The sequence below is a fragment of the Rattus norvegicus genome, chromosome 15 (assembly GCF_036323735.1).
Source record: "Rattus norvegicus strain BN/NHsdMcwi chromosome 15, GRCr8, whole genome shotgun sequence".
NCBI lineage: Eukaryota > Metazoa > Chordata > Mammalia > Rodentia > Muridae > Rattus > Rattus norvegicus.
This window is the reverse complement of record NC_086033.1, coordinates 30995450-31019352: the sequence shown is the minus strand read 5'-3', so window position 1 is coordinate 31019352 and position 23903 is coordinate 30995450. Positions and strand designations below refer to the sequence as shown.

General features: G+C 40.0%; 2 gene segments (V, D, J or C); both read right to left on the bottom strand.

Annotated features, from left to right (window-relative positions):
• Positions 1-12685: 12685 nt before the first annotated feature.
• LOC134482110 (T-cell receptor alpha chain V region 2B4-like) lies at positions 12686-13272 on the bottom strand. The segment is given in 2 exon segments: positions 12686-12981; positions 13174-13272. Coding segments are annotated over 2 exon segments (345 nt in total).
• Positions 13273-14496: 1224 nt separating this feature from the next.
• Trav9-2l1 (T cell receptor alpha variable 9-2 like 1) lies at positions 14497-16905 on the bottom strand. The segment is given in 2 exon segments: positions 14497-16664; positions 16783-16905. Coding segments are annotated over 2 exon segments (408 nt in total).
• Positions 16906-23903: the final 6998 nt, after the last annotated feature.

Genomic DNA, 23903 nt, shown 5'->3' with positions numbered 1-23903 from the left:
AAGCCCTAAGTACTCAGAAAATCAATGCTATTTTACTGCTAAAATCTAAATGACATAGCCAAGGTGCATAGAGAGTAAACAATTAGATTAATACTGCTAGCAATAAAGGCTGCATTTCCTTTTTCTTTCCACAAGATACACGACAAATGTGTTGTCACAAGAAGAACCAGCTAGGAAGTACTGGGCCAAAATCAACATTTGTTAGACAGCTTGTTCCAGATAACTCTATTTTGATAAACTCAAAGACAAACTCATCATGTGTTAGAGGCTTAGCTGCCGATGCAAAAATCTTGCTGCCTTTCTTATGAAATGTAATCCAATTCCAGGGTGAACTCTGTCATATTCTAGGTCCTTCCTACAGTAGGAGACTACATTATGCTTGCACACCAGGGGGCAAACATTGTAAGCATCACCTTTCAATTCCAAGAAGTCACAACTTCCCTTCACTAGTCCCTCTCCCATTCAGCTCTCTCCCTCCATTTAACTCAGATAACTATTTTATTTCCCCTTCTGTGTGAGATTCTAGCATGCTCCCTTGGACTCTCCTTGTTATTTAGTTTCTTTGGGTCTGTAGATTGTAGCATGGGTATGTTGTGGTAAAAATTAAAAAGGATCATTTGCTATCAGTTCCTGTGAGCCAGATCTGCTCAATCTGGCTGCTACTCTGCAGTCTGCAAGCCACCCACTCCCAGCTGTCTCCCTTTTAGCTGCCCTCTCCTCTGGGCCCCCTAGGTGATAGTTACCACTAAACACACACACACACACACACACACACACACACACACACACACACACACACACACACACACACCTACACCTCATGCTGCAGTCTGTTCTAACATGGCACCATGTCAGGCAAGCCCCAGGCATTCTATAACCTAGCATGGCTCCCAGAACTGAGGCAGTTTGTCTCTCTGCCCACTAGGAACTTTGCTCACATCCCCTATAGCACAGTAAGGTCAAAGCTCTAGAAACGTGTAGTTTAAAAGTTATATTTATATATTAAATTTTCAATGTACAATGCATTCACAGAATAAATTCACTGCCAATTAATATATATATATATTATAATATATTATATATATTATAATAATAATATTATATATATATATAAACTGCACACCTAGACAAGACAAAATTGACCTAGACTACCTGGATCGAAATCCTCCTCCTCTCGATCGTCCTTCCTCGACTTTTCCCCACCTACCCTTCCTTCTTATCCAGTGATAGGCTTTGCCTTATCCTGGATCTGCCTTATTGCATAATGACATCATCCTACATGGGTGTCCTGTATCTTATGGCTGATATCCACTTATGAGTGAGTACATACATACCATGCATGTCCTTTTGGGTCTGGGTTACCTTGCTCAGGACGATATTTTCTAATTCCATCCATTTGCCTGCAAATTTCACTATATCCTTGTTTTAATAGCTGAATAGTATTCCATTGTGTAAATGTACCACATTTTCTTTATTCATTCTTTGGTTGAGGGACATCTGAGCTGTTTCCAATCTCTGGCTTTTGCATATAAAGCTGCTGTGAACATAGTGGAGCAAGTTCCTTGCCTGGCCTCAGTGGAGACATTGTGCCCAGACTTGATGTGCCAGGATGGGGTGTAAAGTGAATAAATAGATTAATGGAGAAAAAAAGAACTCATTCTAAGCCTTAACAGGTGCCATTTCATTCAGTGGGGCAAATTTGTGCCAAAGGAAGAACACAAAGGACAGAATCCTCTTCAGACAGATCGGAGTGAGGTAGCCGCGATGAGTGAGAGCAGAGAAAAAATATTGGAAGCAGGAAGGGAGTACACACTCCAACTGGAAACTGCTTGCAAATAAGTCATGACTTTGAGTTAAGAAACCAGCCAGGAAGTCAGTCAGAATGTAAAACAGTAGCTTAAGGTTTCGAAATTTGGTGGTGACCCCTAAGCATACAACATAGAGACTGTGGATCGATCACATCAGTCAGTCCAACCTAACCTTTCACCTTATCCATATCTGAAACATATTTAAGGCCACTTTATCATCACCTGGCAATGAAAAGTTATAGTTGAGAGGAATGTGAAAGGGGGACTCCTCCAAAATGCTCTACCTTTAGAGAACAATATGCAACTTTAGACCATTTGAACATACCCCCATGCTCTTCTCAGTCCTTGGAACTTATATGTTGATGTCACTAAGCAGGTGAGGGCAGACAAGACAAAACGAGGCCTGCCACTGGATGTGAAGGAGGGAAGGCAGGAACAGAGTTTTTAGAAGGGTCGGAGAGGATAAGAGAAGAAGTTTGAGTGAGAAGAAGCTGAGAGAACATGACGGTAGAGGTTAAGATTCTTCTCTATGCATAGTTACAGGTTGTCATGACTATTTTTAAGGGATGGGTGTATATAAGACTTTGTGTTGTCTAGATGGGCAAATTATATCTTATAAATTGGGTCAGAGTATTGTGTGGTGTGTTCTTTCATGTGGTGACTTAATTGAGTTCAAGAGAATATGTGGTGGCGGGACACACTGGGCCCACCATGGAATTGGGATTTGCATGCCTGGTATGGTGGCAACCTCCCAAGGGAGCTGTGAGTGCAGGTGGGGCAGCGTGACAGGGTGCCACACTACCATGACTCTCAGACTGCCTGGATCAGAAGGAGGTCAGGAGAGAGGGTGAGAAGTGGTGCTTGCAGAACCAGTCGTGAAGAGCATGCACCCTTTTTTAATTTTACTGCAATAGGACTTGTTTGTGCAAAGGGGTCTGATTAATCTTTCTCCAAGCACAAGGACATATTCTGGATTGTTTATCCTAAACGTTCCCAAAGGAAATTTTTATTAAATTGCTATATTTCATTTATTATTGTATGACATTATTTTTATTAAATACTTTATTTGAAATTCTCACCTTCATATAAATGTGATTGGATATAATGCACCCCATACCCGCCCTTTATATTTCTGTCCTAGTCACCACTACTTTTTCTCCTAATTCATTGGAATTTTCACCAGCTTACTATTAGTGAAGCGACAGTTTATTGCTAAGTTTATTTAGAGGAATGATAGTACTAAGCTCTCTCCTCGGGCCTATGACTTTCCAAGACATGGAGTTTTGTCCCAGTTAGTGTTACTAGGCAGGGATTCCATCTTGTGTATGGCTTTAAATACAATCAGAAGCCATGTGATTACTCCCATAACATTTGGATCACGATTTCACTAGTGAACATATCTATGGAACTTGTGAGAGCATCACAACCTGTTCCCTTCCTCCAACTGCCATTTCAGGAAATGCATACAGAATTGTTAAGAATTTGGGGGATTGTTTTGACACTGCTCCTTTATAGCCTGGTGACTGTGGGAGGTTTGCATTGAGTGAGCTTGCTTATAATTTTGGAGAGCCCAGTAAGTGATATTATTGGAAAGTTTTGGAAAAGAATGGCTAATAGCCCTACATTATGTAACAAAATTTGTCGCTACTTCAATACAAGAATTTAGGACTTTAAATCTTTCAGGGTATGTTTTTCATTATATGGATGGTGTTTTATTAGCTGATCCCTCTGAAAGAGTATTACTACTGCTCTTAAACAAAAGCTTTAAACTTTTTGGAGTAGTTGTTGCTGTAGAAAAGATTCAAAGTCATTATCTTTTTCAATATTTGGGACATCAGTTATTTCCTAAACAAATTGTGGCACAGAAAATTCAAGTAAAAATAGTTTACTTACTTTAAATTATTTTCAAAAGCTGTTAGGAGATATTAATTGGCTAAGATCTCACTTTAAGCTTACCACAGGACTTAAGTTTGTATTTGATATTCTCAGGGGGGATGCAAATCCTAATCTCCATCAACAATTAACTGATGAGAGGCGAATAGCTTTGCAGAAAGTAGAGGAAGCTATTGGCCAACAACAGATACATTAAACAGACTATGATCAATTGTTGGTTGTTTGTACCCACAGCAGTTCTTTGATAAAAGGGACCATTAATGTAGATTTATCTTTCTTCTTCTCCACATAGTTTTAACACCCTATTATGAAGCTGTTGCTCTGTTAATACAGAATTGTAAGATAGAATCATGAAAGTATTTGGAATGAATGTCTTAAGAACCTGATAAATATGTATTTCTTATTCCAAACAGCAATTAAATTGGTTATTGTAGGATACTGATATTTGGCCTATTGCATGTGCAAACTTTTTGGGCAAAATTAATAATCATCCAAAAGGCAAGTTGTTTCAGTCAGCCTTTATGCATGCTTTTGTACTTCCTGTAAATTTACACATGCAGCCCATAGAAAATGCACTTATTGTATTTATAGATGGCTCATCTAATGAGAAGGCAGCATATGTAATTGGATCACATGTTCATTCCCCCTCCACTTCAGAACAAAAAATTGGATTATGTGCTATAGCCACTGTTTTTGATATGTTGAAAAATCAAGTTTAATTTATATACTGATAGCCAAAACATAGCTAATGGTTTGCAATTGTTTGACATGTTTCCTTTTTTTAGATACTGCTAATTCTCAAATTTGGCAATTATTTATGCAAATACAACTCAATTTAAGAGACTGTACTGTTTCTAACATTATAGGATATTTAAGAGTTAATCCAGGATTTGTACCTAATCAATTATGGCAAATGGATGTTGTTCATATTTCTGATTTTAGAAAATTAAAATATGTACATGTGACTATTGACACTTTTCAGGCTTTCTAGTTGCAACTGCTGTACCTGGAGAAGCAACTAAAAATGTAATTAGTCATTGCCTCCGTTGTTTTTCTATGTTTGGTTTTCCAAATCAGATTAAAACAGATAATGGAAATGGTTATTGTAGTCAAGCATTTGAGATGTTTTATTGACAATTTAATATTTCTCATATTATGGGATTCCTTATAATCCTCAAGGACAAAGTATTGTGAAACAGGTATTGTGGACTTTAAATCAATATCTTCATAAAATAAAAAGGGGGAGTTATATCCCTGTACACCACACAATTATTTAAATCATGCTCTTTTTGTTTTAAATTTTAAAATTTGGTTGCCAAGGAACTCTCTGAGTGTCTATGGCACCCTGCATATGGCATGTTTGTGTTTTTTCTGCAGGATACTGCAGGAGTGTGCTAGTTGCCAGAGTGACTGGTGAGACAGGGTGATGCTGGGACAGAGTATGATGCTGGCCTGTGCGCTTGCTGACTGCCCTGACAATGGTGACTGGGAAGCTGTATTGGGTATATATTCCTGACTCACCTTTTCTTGTCTGTATCCCAGATTGGACAAGCTGCCTTGCCTTAAGCTTTCAGACCTTGTGGGACAGAGAACATGGAGACTGTGGAAACTGCCTTCAAAATATTAATCAAATAAGAGAAGTTATGACGACTCTTCTCCTTCCTGTAATATGACCATTTATTCTGACTCAGTCATAGACTGGACTAGAAATCAATCCAATTGGCAGGCTGATTCTGGACATTCTCAGAGACATTTGAGAATTGAAAGTTGCCTTGTATGAAGTTACATTTATAGTGGATTGAATGGGACAGGATCTGGATGACAAACACGTGTTAGTGAGTGTGTTATGGCTCCCAATCTCTTATTGATTGTTCATGTTAAAATTACTTTTGTTTCTTCCACAGTATTTAATGTAAGTTGTATTGATTGTACACTTTCTAATTTTGTTAATGTATTGAAATTGGCATGTCGGTTATGATTGTCTATCAACTGGCTTTTGTTTTATTGCCTGTAGTACAGGACCTTGCTATTCTGAACAAAGCTTGCAAATACTAGAAGTGAATCAGGCTTTAAGCAGAAGCAAGTGGGTAGTGGGCTTGATTATGGCTGGTATAGCAGCTTTAATTACATTAATAGCTGGCACCCCTGTTTCTGTAGTTGCTTTGATACAAGAAATTAAGACAGCTATTTTTGTTAATCATTTAGCAAAAATATTTACTAATGTTACAAGTATTCAAGAGGATTTAGGAACATTTAGATAGGCCTTTGGAACAATAGATTGATGTTCTTTAAGATACCATTCAAATTATTGGAGATGAGGATCAGAGTTTAAGAATAAGAGGCAATTTTGAGTGTCATGATAAATATCAATAAGTTTGAGTTAGTTCTAAAATTTACAATTTTAGTCACTATAATTGGGAAAAGGTTGAAAGACACTTGTAGAGTATTTGGCATAATTCTAAAACCTCTGGAAGTTTTAACTTTGCAAACCAAGATTATAAATTAAATTTAAAGAATGCTGCTCTGCTGAGCTTTGATGCCACAGATATTGCTGATAAAATTATTCGTGGCCTGAGTTCAGTATTCCTATCTTGGTCAAGCTTCAAGGATGGCATATATAACTTGATCATGCTAGCCCTTTTTGTCCTGTGAATAATATTATTCCTGCCCATTGTGACAAAACTTGTTTTTAACAACATCAATATGTTGTCTGCCAAAATACATGGCTTGAAACTAAAAGTGGATCCCCATACAGAGTTATTAATTTAACGGGCTGGCAAGCCAAGGACGGGTAAGATTCTGCACAGAGACTTACCAACCTAAAACAGAATAGCATTGCTTCTTATAATGCATATTCCAGGATAGGTAATGAAGGCATTCTTGTCAGAAAGACCTAAGACAGGCTCAGTCTTGTTTATGAAATAAATAAGGGGGAGATGTGGAGAGCCTTTTGGTGCTACTTGCTTCTAGATACTTAGCAGGAATTTGGCCAGGACAAAAGAAGCAAGCTCAAGGCAGGGAATCTGACTTTAGGTCAGGATTCAGGAACACACCTGATGTTGGGGTGCACTCTTCTTGCAGCCCCCCTCAGACCACAGACATCTGCTTCCCTTCCTGGTTGTCTACAACGTAAGGCAAAATCACTACATTCAAAAGGAAGAGCATGCGCCAAACAGCGATGAACTGTCGGGGAGAAGTGTCCTTCGTGTCTTTGATTTATACAAATTCACTCAAGGCTTCTAAGCAGCTCTTCCCAGATTCTACCTCTGGCCCCGAACAGTCAGGAAAGTATTAGTCTTGCTAATATAAGAGCCAGATTTTCTTTTTTAAAAATCCCACAAGGTACCAAGTAATTAGTCGAAGAACTCTCTCGGCGTTGGTGTAAGCAAACAATGTGGAGGAAGAAGAAAACAAAGGTCCGCTGTATCTCAGCCAGCAATTCCCACTCAGGGCATTGGGCTTGTTGAAATACAAAGAGTAACATTTACTCAACTGCCCAAGATGTTCTGTTCCTTGGTTTCAGGATGACAGCCCCTCAAACTTGAAGATACTCTCTTACATCACAAGCACAAAAAGCCGTTATTTTTTTTTAGCAGGAACTCTGGTGTCTCTGTGGTCTACAGGAGGCCACTTGCCCTCCCTGATGGGCAGCTCCAGACCTGAACCTCATGTTCCAGTCCGGCACCTTACTTTCTTTCACTGATAGCTGCAGTGCAAGCTGCTGAAGCTTCCCCTCAGGAATTCATTAGTTGAGGAGTCAGGAAGCAGAGGTGTCCTCCCTATTTTCCCTGTGGATCACAGTTTCTTCAGTTTGAAAACCGATTTGTGAAGGGGTCAGACTTGGCTACATATTCTGTGCTGCAGAAGCACTGCCAGAGCTCTGAGGAGAGTTCAGACGGGTGCAGGTACACTTTCAGGGTCCCATGTGGTACACATACCTGGACATGAGCCTTCTAATGCCTTCCCATCTCTCTCATCTTGCTGGGATTAGTCCATTCATTCTTTAAGAACTGATATGTTTCCACCTCCTGATCTCCTGAGGAGAGCACCAGTCATCCCTTTAGAAAGAGTCCTTGTGCATCTTTTCTCCCTCCACACTTATATAACATCCATTCCTCTTCTTCAAATGTCAGAGCAGTGTCCTGTGCTTCCCATTTCTCCAATCAGTACTTGGCATTCTTGAGTCCAAATACTTAATATTAGGTATTTTAATACTGAATTAAGAAGCTTGATATTATCAGCATCAGTAGTCCAGTTTCTAAAATGTATATGCCCTTAGCTCATAAAATATGCCAGAATGTCTGAAAATGAGTAAATATGTAATATATAAATATCAGTGAGTATGACTGGTGGCCAAATCCGTAAGGTGTGAGGTTCAGCTTGTAGAAATATGTTTCAGAGCATAGCATGACCAGTTTCTTCCAAGAACCCGGATGTATCAGTGCCTCTCAGAATTAAGAAAAATAAAGATTCTTCTGTAAGGAGCCACTTCTCTAGGTCCCTAAAAATACACAGAGCAGGCAAAATTAGCTCCAAATTGTTTATGTCCCAGATTTTACACAATTACCAAACGAAAAAGGACTACAAAGATTCTACAAAATTCAACTTGCAGTATTAGTGAAAAGGATAACGGGACAAACGGGTTTGCTCACAGTTATGACACAACAGACTGATAACGGTGTAATTGACTAAGTTTTTTTCCCTTGGTTTTCTATTTCTGTGTTATAAGTAATAGTATATCGGTTCTTTTCATTTTGTCAATTACTTTGGGAATTTGTTAATAAACATTCACTGTATACTATTATTGTTTAAAGAAACTACAAGGAGCCCTCTCTGGAAAGTATATATTGTGAATTTATTGGCATTTGTGTCCATTTGATTTCATGCTTTGCATGAAAACAATGGGCATGAGCACTACATCCCATACCTTTTTCATTTTTTTATTTTTATTTTTGAGACAGGGCTTCTTTGTGTAGCCCTGTCTGTCCTTGGACTGACTCTGTAGACCAGATTGGCCTAGAACCCAAGAGATCCATTTGCCTCTGCCTCCTAAGTGCTGGGATTAAAGACGTGCACCACCACCACCCAGTTCATAACCCTGTTGCAAAGAAAGAAAATTGTGACAGTGTTAATGCAGATTCATTAGAGTTTGTCCTTCTGTATATAATAGCTTAAGTCATACTCATGCTATTCTGAAAACTTTACCAACAGAAACATCTATGATACAAGGATTTGCAGAATATTTTATCCCACTTAGTCCTCAGTTTGCTGAAAATTATAAAATGAAAGCTTCAAATCAAGGAAGATGTTCTATTGTAAGTTAGTCATCTAGGTAATTTGAAATAGTTATTCAAAAATGAGGGAATGTGTTATATCAGATTAAAAAGGTCTGCAATGGAGTCAAACAATCTGTAAAGTTAAGAATCATAATAGGAGAAATTATTTTCCAACTGTTCTCTGTCACAGGGTTAAATTGAAAACAATAAGAAAAGAAGTTACACAATTAATAACAGACAGAAGATGTGAACAGAGAAGAGAAGAGTCAAACAGCCAAGGATGTGGAGTGCACAGTGTCGATAGCCAGTGGAGGAATGGAAAACAAAACCAGGGTTAGGCGCCAGGTCACTCATCCCATTAAAGACCAGGCTGAGGAGGGAGTATGGTGAACGGATTCAGGAATAGTGAAGGGAATATCAATAAATAGAGCCACTGTGGGAAGTCATGTGAAATGCTCAGAAAATCAAAATCATAACAACTGTTTATCCCATGTCTGGAAGCCCACCCAGAAAAGTTTTACACACACACACACACACACACACACACACACACACACACACACACACACACGTTTATGGTACAACACGGTTACACATGCACATGCACATGTATGTAGCTCTCTCCAGAGTAGATCAGATGTAGAGTCAAGAAGATTATTTTCAGCCAAAAAGATGACCAAAACTTAATTACTTTCAGCAAAAAAAATAGAAGTGAAATGAGACACATTGCCTTAGAATAAACAAATGTCCCATATTCCTCTGCCTAGATGTTAAAAAAAAAGGTCCCTATGAAAACATCCTAATTGTTGCTGAAGACTGAGAAGCATTGTATGGGGTGTGTGTAAGGGAGATGATGTATGCTCAGTGCATACTGTATGCATTTATGGAATCATCTCTTCGAATATTATGTTAAACAAATGTGGTAATGAAATAAACCTAAAAACAAAAAATTGTTAATCTTTGGTCTAAAAGAAAAACTTAACATCTCAAAAACACCAGTTTTTGAAAACTTCTCCACAGAAAGCCCAGTCTGTACAGACTCTGAGTAGTTTGGTTTCTGAGTTCTGATGTAAGTACTCGGCTCACCACTCTGGCATGAAGTCGGGTGCTCAGTGTCTACGTGAGTGGGCTCAGCTGCTGCCCACTAAAGCTCCACTTATGAAGACAGATAGCCCACCCTTCTTTCTGACTTCTGCTCATAGCTTGATAACTCCTGCCACACCCTCAGCACTGAGCCGCACAGTTCCAGACACATGAAGACTGCTCTGCCCAATGTTTAAGTTTCTTTAATTCAACATTACCATGACTCACTGTGGAGAAGGAAGGAATCAAGTTAGTTACTGAATGGAAAGAAGGAAAGGGGAGGGTTGATGGTCCTCAGGCCTCTAGTACTGTGATGCTAAGCAATGCAGATGAGCAATGCAGATAATTGTCTGTTTCACTCAAATCACAATTAACAAGCAGCCCAATGTCAATTGCTTATTTACTCAAATTATTGTCAAGGTCATATACAAACATGTAGATGAAGAAAATAAAAATTAACACTTCGTAGAGCTGGTCATTCCCATTGACACCGACATTACTAGAACAGCACTTGCCACAGTGAGTGTCTGTGGTTTCTGGGGCTGGGCTCAGGCATTTGCAAGGTGACAGCCAGATGTTACAGGAAGTCTCTGTGTGCTCATTTACCTGATGGTGCTACAAATGGAACTGCTGGCCTGTTAGCCCAGCCGACATCAGTGATCTGACCCTGGACCACTTTTCCTGTTCCTCGTACAGACAGCTACTAAATACTTGCAGAAGGAAAATGTGTTTGCTTAGAGAAGGACTGGATAGTCCTTCCTGTGCAAGTCTGATGCCCAGATCACCCTGAGGTTCCACTAAGGAAGGAAAGAAATGACCCTGGAAAGCTGTGCTCCAACCACCACACGTTGTGGTCACCCCCCAACACATGTGATAAAAACAAAATAAAAACATTAAAGTTCCTTGATGATCAAACAAAAATCATTAATAAAATGGATTGTATCTTTTTTCTTTAAGAATCATAAGTGACATCTCTAATTATGCCTTGTGACAAGCTAGTAAATGGCATGTGGCACCTCTAGACTACACTGAGCGTGTAGGACAAAGGCAGCTCCATTAGGGGGTGGGCTGCCGATCAGTCTGTTTGTAGGCACACTAATTTGGTGTTTTGTAAGCTTCCTGTATGTTTATAGGAATCTCTTTAGGTTAGGTTGTTAAAGATGTTTTCTGGGCCTTTGAGCTAGGAATCTTCTCTTTCTTTTAATCCTATTATTCTTAGGTTTGACCTTTTCATAGTTTCCTAGATTTCCTGGATGCTTTGTGTTAGAAGAGTTTTAGATTTAGCATTTTCTTTGACTGATGAGTCAATTTCTTCTATTGTATCTCCTGTGCCTGAGATTCTCTTGTCCATTTCGAGTATTATGTTGGTGATGCTTGCATCTGGAATTCCTGTTCTTCCCTAGGTTTCCATCTCCAGGACTTCCTCAGTTTGTGTTTTCTCTATCGCTTCTGATTTCTGTTCAAAGGACTTGAACAGTTTAATTCATTTCCTTTGCCTGTTTGATTTTATTTCCTTGTATTTCTTTAAGGGATTTATTTGTTTCGTCCTTGAAGGCTTCTATCATTTTCATAAGAATAGGTTTAAAGTAATTTTTTTGTGTTTCAGGTGTGTTAGTTATCCAGGGCCTCTGTAGTAAGATAGCTGGGTTCTGGGTGTGCTATATTTCCCAGGCTTTTATTGACTGTTTCCTTATGCTGGCCTTTAGCCATCCGGTTGTCCCTGGTGTTGGCAGTCTCTGATGGCAACAGGTCTCTGGGACTGCACATAGAACTTATAGTCCCTGATGTCTTTGAGGTTACAGATGGAGCTGGGGGTCCTAGGTGTTGGTAAGTTTTCAGTGATGCAGGCAGAATTGGTAGTCCATGATGGCTTCAGGCCTCTGGTTGATCTGGGCAGCCACATCACCTCCAGAGATGCAGGCAGAGATGGTGGTGATCCCCAGTAGCTGCAGACCTCCAGGATTGTAGGTAGAGAGGTGAACAAGAAGTTGAAGCACATAGGGGATGGAGAAGACCTAAAACAGGGGACCAGCAAGGAGGTGATTGGATCATGGGGGTTTCACTTAGTTTTCCCAGATGACAGCAGGCCTCCAGGGATGCAGTCAGAACTGTGACCCAGGGAATGAAATACAGAAAGGAGAAGTCAGAACCTGCTCTTTCTACTGCTGGGTTTGCTGGGAGGGACTGCAGCCAGGCAGGGAATTAGGATAGGAAGTCACCTCCTAGTCATATGTGTGTATCTTCTGCTTTTTCTTTCTTTTAATTTTTTTATGTGACTGATTGTCTTCTAAAGATATATAGAGAACATAGGTATAATATTTGTTGTTTGGGGAGGTGGAGAGAATACGGAAGGAATTCGGGGAGTTCAAACCATGATCACAATATAATGTATACATTTTTTCGATTAAACTGAAAAATATTTCAGCCATACCAATATGTGTACTATGCATTGTCAGAATAATAAAATAGTACCCCTATAAGTCAAACCCCTGTGTGCCTCCCAATTCCCATTGCATGTGGAGGACAAAGAGAATAAGCAGAATTGCTCCCTTTTACATTCTGAACTCTAGCTCAGACCATGTGGAAGCCCAGTAAGTTTAGATGCAGGCTGCAGGTGCCGGGGGATCACTGTGCGCTCACTGCACAGAGGTAAACTGCCGAGTCACTGGGCTGCGAGTCTGTGATGTGCAAGGAAACATGCAGGCTGGCTCTATTGAGGTGAGCTGTGAATCTGCCTTCTTTCTTGTTGCCATTGGAGAATACGGATATCAGCATTTTGGGGCCTTTCCCGAGATGTTGTTGGTACCACCAGAAGGACTGAGAAGCACTGTCGCTGAAAGTGCAGTTGAGAGAGACTATGGCTCCCTCTGAGACACTGAGTGATTCTGGGCTCTGCTGCACCTTCTGCTGGCTGCTCACCCCTGTGTGGAAAAACAAAGGTCAGACAAACTGAACTGGATACATATGGACGTTAATACTCTAGAATAATTTTCCATAGGCCTCCCACCTGCTTTAGTTGCAGCATGAGAACAATAGTATTTTTACCCTCTAGCCTAAAATAGGCAATATGATGAACTGTATTTTTATCTTCCCATAGAAATGGCCAAACTCACCACTCAGTTGAAGCCAGAGGACCACTAGTGAAACACATAAGGGAGGCATTACTGTTTCCACTGAAGATTCGCACTTCAAGCACAGCAAACAGGGTGGCATTTGGGCAGTTCAAGTTCTTCTGTATGGAGATGCATAAAAAGGAAAACCCCAAAGTGTTCATCCAATTAGAAAGTAGATTCTAGTTTTCACTGCTACATCAAAAGCCTTCCTCGTCCCTCCAAGTCATCCTCTAACACACACACACACACACACACACACACACACACACACACACACACACGTACCACAGAGGACCATATGAGACAGTTCCTCTGGGTCTTTGTGAAGATACTGCCCTCCTGTGGATTCACCTTAGTGTCAGATAAATACTTAAGGCCAGATTCTTCTAATGTGAACTATTAAAATAGGTGGTGATTTAGTCAGGTGAAAAGACATTCGCTCATGTTTATGTATGTGTGTGCTTATGCATACGCTTTTCACCAAATGGCAACTTTTTTCTCAGTTAAAAAAATGTCTCCCTAGTCAGTTTTCCATAATGTTTCTAAAGCTTTTATAATTAAATAATAGTTTATGTAAGCTTCTTCTTACAGTAGGGGGCAATTAACATAGAGACCCCTCCCCCACTGGTCAATGTGCAGAGAAGAAAAGGCTTTGGAGTGCTCAGTCCTAAGTAGGACATCTATGCCCTACCGCTCTCACAAGGACTCAAGATTCCTCACAGGAAAAGGAGTGGAAGAGCTGTAAGAGCCAGAGGTAATGGGCGACTTCACGGAAACAAAACAAACCAGGGGTATGTGAACTCACAACAGATGTGACAGCATGCATATGACCTGTGCCAAGCTCAGCGCTGACAAAATTCTTGTACGGAAGATGGGAGGGAGAAAAATCCCCATTCTTACCCAAAACTAGCATTTGATAGCTGCTGGGAGGAGGGGAGTTCGTTTCTTTATAAAGGTGTGGTTCCTGATATATGGGCCACACAGCAGGGCAGACTCTACAATTAACAGTAGTTCCCAACACAAACCAGAGAGAGACAGAGAGAGAGAGAGAGAGAGAGAGAGAGAGAGAGAGAGAGAGAGAGAGAGAGAGAGAGAGAGACAGAGAGACAGAGAGACAGAGAGACAGAGAGACAGAGAGACAGAGAGACACAGACACAGACACAGAGACAGAGAGAGACACACACAGAGATGGGGAGAGAGAGAGACAGAGAGAGACAGAGACACACACACACAGAGACAGAGAGAGAGACAGAGAGAGAGGAGTTGGGCAGGTTGGGAAGTGAAGTGGATTTGGGAGGAGTTGGGGAAGGATGAATATGATTAAGCTATGAATAAAGTTGTATGAAACTCTCAAAGAATTAATTTACCATTTTATTTAAATTAGTTTTAGTATAAACTCAAACATCAATGAAAAATATCAGATGTCCCTTTCTTCGGGTCCATGGATCCTTTGGGAAGCTTCCTCAGTGGTAGGTTTCCATGGAACTTTTTTAGTCTTTGGTGGTAATTTCCCTCCCAGCAACCACTTCTCTATCCAATCTCCCTCTTTCTCCATTTAATCATTAATCCATTCTGTTTTATAGCTCCTTTTTAAACATCTTATATTGATGCTTCTCTCAACCTTTCCTTGAAACCACTCTTTCCCCCCTGCCAGCCCACCACGGCCCCTTTGTAATTTTAGGTCCTTTGTGGATATTCCAAATGGAGCACACATATCTAAATACAAAGCTAACATGTACAGATAAGAGAAAACATTTCGTACTATAACTTTCTCCCTCAGGACTCTTTCCATGTATCCCAGAGAGTATGGGTTGGCATTCATCGCGTTTTAGGACGTGATTCATTGCTTTAATCTCTTCTGTCCTTTAACTTTTCCCCAGGAAAAGTGTGTGATCCACTATGCTGGTGGGGCTTTCCACTAATTTTTTTTTCTTGGAAGAAAAAAGTGTCTCCATTTTCTTTAATGGCTTGATAAGATTTTGAGCTTTTGCTGATAATTGACTTTTGCATTAAAATATTAAAATAATTAAACATTTTAAATGTTACCTATGAATAAATCCTCTGAATTTTTATTCAGTTTATTGAGTTTTTCACCTCTAGCTTCAGTTCAGCCTTTTAAAAACTATGTTCGTAATCGAAATAAAATTACCCACTTTACCCTCCTTCGCATCTTTTAAGCTTCTCAGAGTTACCATCTCTCAAACCCTCCTACCCTTAATTCTCAAATTGATAACACTTTCTTTTATTATTATTATTGTTACAAGCATGTAGTGTGTGAGTGAGTGTGTGTGTGTAGGTGTGTGTGTGTGTGTGTGTGTGTGTGTGTACGCGCATTCGTGCACACAAATATATATAAATAAAATCTACTGAGTCCATATTGCTTTCTGTATGGCTTGAGGAATGACTGCTCAATCTGTTAATCAATAAGAGTCTCATCCCTGGGAGTGACTAATTCTCCTCTTCTAGTTTTTGTATATTAAAGCAGGTGTGTGTGTGTGTGTGTGTGTGTGTGTGTGTGTGTGTGTGTGTGCGCGCGCGCGCGCGCGCGCGCGCGCACGCGCAATGATAACATATAAATGAGACCACACTTTTGAGGGAGCAAGGGGACGCTCATGGAAGGGGTTGGGGGACCGAAAGGAAGCAGGAGTGCTGTGATTATATTTACTTTAAAAAAAGAAAATGAATGGCTTGGCTCAGCTGCCCCTGAGGTGCTCAGTCCTTCAGAAGAATCTAAGGCCTTGTTGAGGTGAAGCCTTCACTTCATCCTGGGACTTCTGCCGCCATACTTTCCGAAGACGATACGCAGAAGCCCCCTTTCCTGGCACACCCTGTTCCCTGCAAATACAAAATACAGCTAGTCCTACCAGAGCTGTGGAAAGAAAATGTGGAGGACAGACTTCATCTACTATGAAGAGCAGACAGACCACTTCCTTATTCACAGAGCTTTACTGTGAGGCTCCTTTCCCTCTGCACGAGGTATTTTTGCATCGGATTTCGGTGTAGTCCCAGTCAAGACGAGGATGAAAGAGTCTACTTCTTGTTCTTTCTCTTGAGGCTACTCGTGTAATTTTTGTGCCAACGAGAGAAACCGAGAGGCACACAGCACAAAGAGGAACCAAATCAATCCCAGAGGCTCAGCGGTTAGGCCTCTGCTTCTCAGAGTTTGTGCTCAGCTCCCTCTGTGGTTTCTGCCACTGTGTCATTCAGAGCACAGTAGTACACGGCCGAGTCCGACGCTTGCACTGAGGCTTTCTGCAAGTGGAAGGACGTGGTTTCTTTATCATACGTAGCTTCGAAACCTCTGCTGCTTCCCTTCTCGTTGGCCTTTGAGGCTCTAAAGAGGAGCTGTAGACCTTCTCCGGGATACTGCACATACCAGAACAGAGCCGGGTACCCTGCGGCTGAATAGTTGCAGTGTATAGTAAGAATGTCCTTTTCTGAGAGGACCACTTGACCTTGCGTCTGAGTTACTGAGTCTCCATGGGCCCTTGCTGGGGAAGGAAATGGAAACCAGCTATGAATGTCATTAAAGACAAAGCTCTAGGATGAAGTTAGGGCTCGAGATTTTTCAGATATAAAAAGGTGACGGTTTCAAGTCACGTTACTTACTGAGGATGAGGAGCATCACAGCCAGGAGGCCCTGAGAAGAGTCCATCTTTAAAGCCACCTCGACAATGTTCATGGTCCTTAGATGTTGAAAACACAGAGAGAAGCGATTAGTCTAAACTTAAATTCATACAGGAAATGCTGTAGTGTTGGGATGCTCCGCCCTCTGGTGGCCAGAGAGTAAACCAGGTTAAATGGAGCAATATTTGCTAAAAGACACAAAGAACTCTGAGAGTTGAGAGATCTCCTGTACTTCAAACGTTATGTTTTCTCTCTTCTAAGAGAATGGCAATTTTACGGAATTTTTAATTTAAGTTATCCAGGAGAGAAACCACACTCCATAAAAAATACTCAATATTTCTAAATTTCAGGAAAATGGAAGGAGCACAAGTTATTGAATTCCATGGAGTGGCCTGAATTTTTGGAAAAGGTTCCCCTTCTCCATTGAAACATTTCTTCCTAACATGAACAAGCCGGTTTACGTGAACTACGTCTGCAGAACAGACTTGACTTTCTGCCTTCACCTGCACTGGGCTTCTCTCGGTGTTTACATTAAGTTCCTACTATATATTTAAAATATAAATCTCTTTCCTTGCTTCTACTAAGATAATTCTGAGATGAAATGTAATAACAGTAGACATTCTTCTAGTTTCCTGTTAACGTGTTCATAACTATTTGCATAAAATTGTTTAGACGCCATGTGTGGTCATTGTTTTAATTCTTTTATGGGTCATTCTATGTCCTAAAACAGAACCAAATAACAAAATCTACGGCCACTTTTTTTATGCACCGCTTACATTTTTTCTTCTATAAGAAAAACCTACATCCTGAGGTATGCCAGTAGCTTAAGATAATTACAACCTCTCTGTTTCAATAGAGAAAAACGCTTGAGAAGCAAGCCATGCTTCTATCCCATGGCATTATCAGATATGGGAGATGGAGCTTTGATGGACTTCCTCTCTAGGATTAGGTACACAGCCCTATGGGGGAAGAGGAAACAAACGATGCAGTTTGAGGTGCCATCCTGATCTTTCTAGTTCAGATTTTATTTTGTTTTTTTTTTAATTACTATTTTTGAGATTATTATTTAATCACAATATCTTTCCTTTCATTCTTCAAAACTCTCCCATGCACCCCTTCCAAACTATCCTTCAAATCCATGATCTCTTTTTTTACTATTTGTTGATGCATGCATATGAGGATATATACATACATACATACATACATATATAAACACACACACACACACACACACACACACACACACACACATATATATATATATGGAACACACATTCCGAAATGTATATGAATATTTTTAGGGTGGCACTGGACAACCAAGTAGTGAGCTGCTCCCTGGGTAAAACCCAGCTCCTCTCATTCCCAGCTTTCCTCAGTTACCTATTTTAGACATCGTGTCTTTGGGCAATATATATATATATATATATATATATATATATATATATATATATATATATATATATATATATTCTGATATTAGAGGAGACATGATGCTTCAGCAAACACCTCGTCTTCTGGATTTTACAATCATTCTGCCTCCTCTTCTGCAATGTTCCTGGGTATTCTGTAGACATATCCACTGGAACTGGGGTCTATAGCTCTTCATTTTGATTGGCAGTGGTATTCTTCAGTGGTCTTTTTTTTTATTAACTTGAGTATTTCTTATATACATTTCGAGTGTTATTCCCTTTCCCGGTTTCCGGGCAAACATCCCCCTCCCCCCTCCCCTTCCTTATGGGTGTTCCCCTCCCAACCCTCCCACCATTGCCGCCCTCCCCCCATAGACTAGTTCACTGGGGGTTCAGTCTTAGCAGGACCCAGGGCTTCCCCTTCCACTGGTGCTCTTACTAGGATATTCATTGCTACCTATGGGGTCAGAGTCCAGGGTCAGTCCATGTATAGTCTTTAGGTAGTGGCTTAGTCCCTGGAAGCTCTGGTTGCTTGGCATTGTTGTACTTTTGGGGTCTCGAGCCCCTTCAAGCTCTTCCAGTTCTTTCTCTGATTCCTTCAATAGGGGACCTATTCTCAGTTCAGTGGTTTGCTGCTGGCATTTGCCTCTGTATTTGCTGTATTCTGGCTGTGTCTCTCAGGAGCGATCTACATCCGGCTCCTGTCGGTCTGCACTTCTTTGCTTCATCCATCTTGTCTAATTGGGTGGCTGTATATGTATGGGCCAAATGTGGGACAGGCTCTGAATGGGTGTTCCTTCAGTCTCTGTTTTAATCTTTGCCTCTCCCTTCCCTGCCAAGGGTATTCTTTTTCCTCATTTAAAGAAGGAGTGAAGCATTCACATTTTGATCATCCGTCTTGAGTTTCGTTTGTTCTAGGGATCTAGGGTAATTCAAGCATTTGGGCTAATAGCCACTTATCAATGAGTGCATACCATGTATGTCTTTCTGTGATTGGGTTAGCTCACTCAGGATGATATTTTCCAGTTCCAACCATTTGCCTACGAATTTCATAAACTCGTTGTTTTTGATAGCTGAGTAATATTCCATTGTGTAGATGTACCACATTTTCTGTATCCATTCCTCTGTTGAAGGGCATCTGGGTTCTTTCCATTTTCTGGCTATTATAAATAAGGCTGCGATGAACATAGTGGAGCACGTGTCTCTTTTATATGTTGAGGCATCTTTTGGGTATATGCCCAAGAGAGGTATAGCTGGATCCTCAGGCAGTTCAATGTCCAATTTTCTGAGGAACCTCCAGACTGATTTCCAGAATGGTTTTACCAGTCTGCAATCCCACCAACAATGGAGGAGTGTTCCTCTTTCTCTACATCCTCGCCAGCATCTGCTGTCACCTGAGTTTTTGATCTTAGCCAATCGCACTGGTGTGAGGTGAAATCTCAGGGTTGTTTTGATTTGCATTTCCCTTATGACTAAAGATGTTGAACATTTCTTTAGGTGTTTCTCAGCCATTCGGCATTCCTCAGCTGTGAATTCTTTGTTTAGCTCTGAACCCCATTTTTTAATAGGGTTATTTGTTTCCCTGCGGTCTAACTTCTTGAGTTCTTTGTATATTTTGGATATAAGGCCTCTATCTGTTGTAGGATTGGTAAAGATCTTTTCCCAATCTGTTGGTTGCCATTTTGTCCTAACCACAGTGTCCTTTGCCTTACAGAAGCTTTGCAGTTTTATGAGATCCCATTTGTCTATTCTTGATCTTAGAGCATAAGCCATTGGTGTTTTGTTCAGGAAATTTTTTCCAGTGCCCATGTGTTCCAGATGCTTCCCTAGTTTTTCTTCTATTAGTTTGAGTGTGTCTGGTTTGATGTGGAGGTCCTTGATCCACTTGGACTTAAGCTTTGTACAGGGTGATAAGCATGGATCGATCTGCATTCTTCTACATGTTGCCCTCCAGTTGAACCAGCACCATTTGCTGAAAATGCTACCTTTTTTCCATTGGATGGTTTTGGCTCCTTTGTCAAAAATCAAGTGACCGTAGGTGTGTGGGTTCATTTCTGGGTCTTCAATTCTATTCCATTGGTCTATCTGTCTGTCTCTGTACCAATACCATGCAGTTTTTATCACTATTGCTCTGTAATACTGCTTGAGTTCAGGGATAGTGATTCCCCCTGAAGTCCTTTTATTGTTGAGGATAGCTTTAGCTATCCTGGGTTTTTTGTTATTCCAGATGAATTTGCAAATTGTTCTGTCTAACTCTTTGAAGAATTGGATTGGTATTTTGATGGGGATTGCATTGAATCTGTAGATTGCTTTTGGTAAAATGGCCATTTTTACTATATTAATCCTGCCAATCCATGAGCATGGGAGATCTTTCCATCTTCTGAGGTCTTCTTCAATTTCTTTCCTCAGTGTCTTGAAGTTCTTATTGTACAGATCTTTTACTTGCTTGGTTAAAGTCACACCGAGGTACTTTATATTATTTGGGTCTATTATGAAGGGTGTCGTTTCCCTAATTTCTTTCTTGGCTTGTTTCTCTTTTGTATAGAGGAAGGCAACTGATTTATTTGAGTTAATTTTATACCCAGCCACTTTGCTGAAGTTGTTTATCAGCTTTAGTAGTTCTCTGGTGGAACTTTTGGGATCACTTAAATATACTATCATGTCATCTGCAAATAGTGATATTTTGACCTCTTCTTTTCCGATCTGTATCCCTTTGATCTCCTTTTGTTGTCTGATTGCTCTGGCTAGAACTTCAAGAACTATATTGAATAAGTAGGGAGAGAGTGGGCAGCCTTGTCTAGTCCCTGATTTTAGTGGGATTGCTTCAAGTTTCTCTCCATTTAGTTTAATGTTAGCAACTGGTTTGCTGTATATGGCTTTTACTATGTTTAGGTATGGGCCTTGAATTCCTATTCTTTCCAGGACTTTTATCATGAAGGGGTGTTGAATTTTGTCAAATGCTTTCTCAGCATCTAATGAAATGATCATGTGGTTCTGTTCTTTCAGTTTGTTTATATAATGGATCACGTTGATGGTTTTCCGTATATTAAACCATCCCTGCATGCCTGGGATGAAGCCTACTTGATCATGGTGGATGATTGTTTTGATGTGCTCTTGAATTCGGTTTGCCAGAATTTTATTGAGTATTTTTGCGTCGATATTCATAAGGGAAATTGGTCTGAAGTTCTCTTTCTTTGTTGTGTCTTTGTGTGGTTTAGGTATAAGAGTAATTGTAGCTTCGTAGAAGGAATTCGGTAGGGCTCCATCTGTTTCAATTTTGTGGAATAGTTTGGATAATATTGGTATGAGGTCTTCTATGAAGGTTTGATAGAATTCTGCACTAAACCCATCTGGACCTGGGCTCCTTTTGGTTGGGAGACCTTTAATGACTGCTTCTATTTCCTTAGGAGTTATGGGGTTGTTTAACTGGTTTATCTGTTCCTGATTTAACTTTGATACCTGGTATCTGTCTAGGAAATTGTCCATTTCCTGAAGATTTTCAAATTTTGTTGAATATAGGTTTTTATAGTAAGATCTGATGATTTTTTGAATTTCCTCTGAATCTGTAGTTATGTCTCCCTTTTCATTTCTGATTTTGTTAATTTGGACGCACTCTCTGTGTCCCCTCGTTAGTCTGGCTAAGGGTTTATCTATCTTGTTGATTTTCTCAAAGAACCAACTTTTGGTCCTGTTGATTCTTTCTATGGTCCTTTTTGTTTCTACTTGGTTGATTTCAGCTCTGAGTTTGATTATTTCCTGCCTTCTACTCCTCCTGGGTGTATTTGCTTCTTTTTGTTCTAGAGCTTTTAGGTGTGCTGTCAAGCTGCTGACATATGCTCTTTCCTGTTTCTTTCTGCAGGCACTCAGCGCTATGAGTTTTCCTCTTAGCACAGCTTTCATTGTGTCCCATAAGTTTGAGTATGTTGTATCTTCATTTTCATTAAATTCTAAAAAGTTTTTAATTTCTTTCTTTATTTCTTCCTTGACCAGGTTATCATTGAGTAGAGCATTGTTCAATTTCCACGTATATGTGGGCATTCTTCCCTTATTGTTATTGAAGACCAGTTTTAGACCGTGGTGGTCCGATAGCACGCATGGGATTATTTCTATCTTTTTGTACCTGTTGAGGCCCGTTTTTTGACCAATTATATGGTCAATTTTGGAGAAAGTACCATGAGGAGCTGAGAAGAAGGTATATCCTTTTGCTTTAGGATAGAATGTTCTATAAATATCCGTTAAGTCCATTTGGCTCATAACTTCTCTTAGTCTGTCGACATCACTGTTTAATTTCTGTTTCCATGGTCTGTCCATTGATGAGAGTGGGGTGTTGAAATCTCCCACTATTATTGTGTGAGGTGCAATGTGTGTTTTGAGCTTTAGTAAGGTTTCTTTTACGTATGTAGGTGCCCTTGTATTTGGGGCATAGATATTTAGGATTGAGAGTTCATCTTGGTGGATATTTCCTTTGATGAATATGAAGTGTCCTTCCTTATCTTTTTTGATGACTTTTAGTTGGAAATTGATTTTATTTGATATTAGAATGGCTACTCCAGCTTGCTTCTTCTGACCATTTGCTTGGAAAGTTGTTTTCCAGCCTTTCACTCTGAGGTAGTGTCTGTCTTTGTCTCTGAGGTGTGTTTCCTGTAGGCAGCAGAATGCAGGGTCCTCGTTGCGTATCCAGTTTGTTAATCTATGTCTTTTTATTGGGGAGTTGAGGCCATTGATATTGAGAGATATTAAGGAATAGTGATTATTGTTTCCCTTTATATTCATATTTGGATGTGAGGTTATGTTTGTGTGCTTTCATTCTCTTTGTTTTGTTGCCAAGACGATTAGTTTCTTGCTTCTTCTAGGGTATAGCTTGCCTTCTTATGTTGGGCTTTACCATTTATTATCCTTTGTAGTGCTGGATTTGTAGAAAGATATTGTGTAAATTTGGTTTTGTCATGGAATATCTTGGTTTCTCCATCAATGTTAATTGAGAGTTTTGCTGGATACAGTAACCTGGGCTGGCATTTGTGTTCTCTTAGGGTCTGCATGACATCAGTCCAGGATCTTCTGGCCTTCATAGTTTCTGGCGAGAAGTCTGGTGTGATTCTGATAGGTCTCCCTTTATATGTTACTTGACCTTTTTCCCTTACTGCTTTTAATATTCTTTCTTTATTTTGTGCGTTTGGTGTTTTGACAATTATGTGACAGGAGGTGTTTCTTTTCTGGTCCAATCTATTTGGAGTTCTGTAGGCTTCTTGTATGCCTATGGGTATCTCTTTTTTTAGGTTAGGGAAGTTTTCTTCTATGATTTTGTTGAAGATATTTACTGGTCCTTTGAGCTGGGAGTCTTCACTCTCTTCTATACCTATTATCCTTAGGTTTGATCTTCTCATTGAGTCCTGGATTTCCTGTATGTTTTGGACCAGTAGCTTTTTCTGCTTTACATTATCTTTGACAGTTGAGTCAATGATTTCTATGGAATCTTCTGCTCCTGAGATTCTCTCTTCCATCTCTTGTATTCTGTTGGTGAAGCTTGTATCTACAGCTCCTTGTCTCTTCTTTTGGTTTTCTATATCCAGGGTTGTTTCCATGTGTTCTTTCTTGATTGCTTCTATTTCCATTTTTAATTCCTTCAACTGTTTGATTGTGTTTTCCTGGAATTCTTTCAGGGATTTTTGCCATTCCTCTCTGTAGGCTTCTACT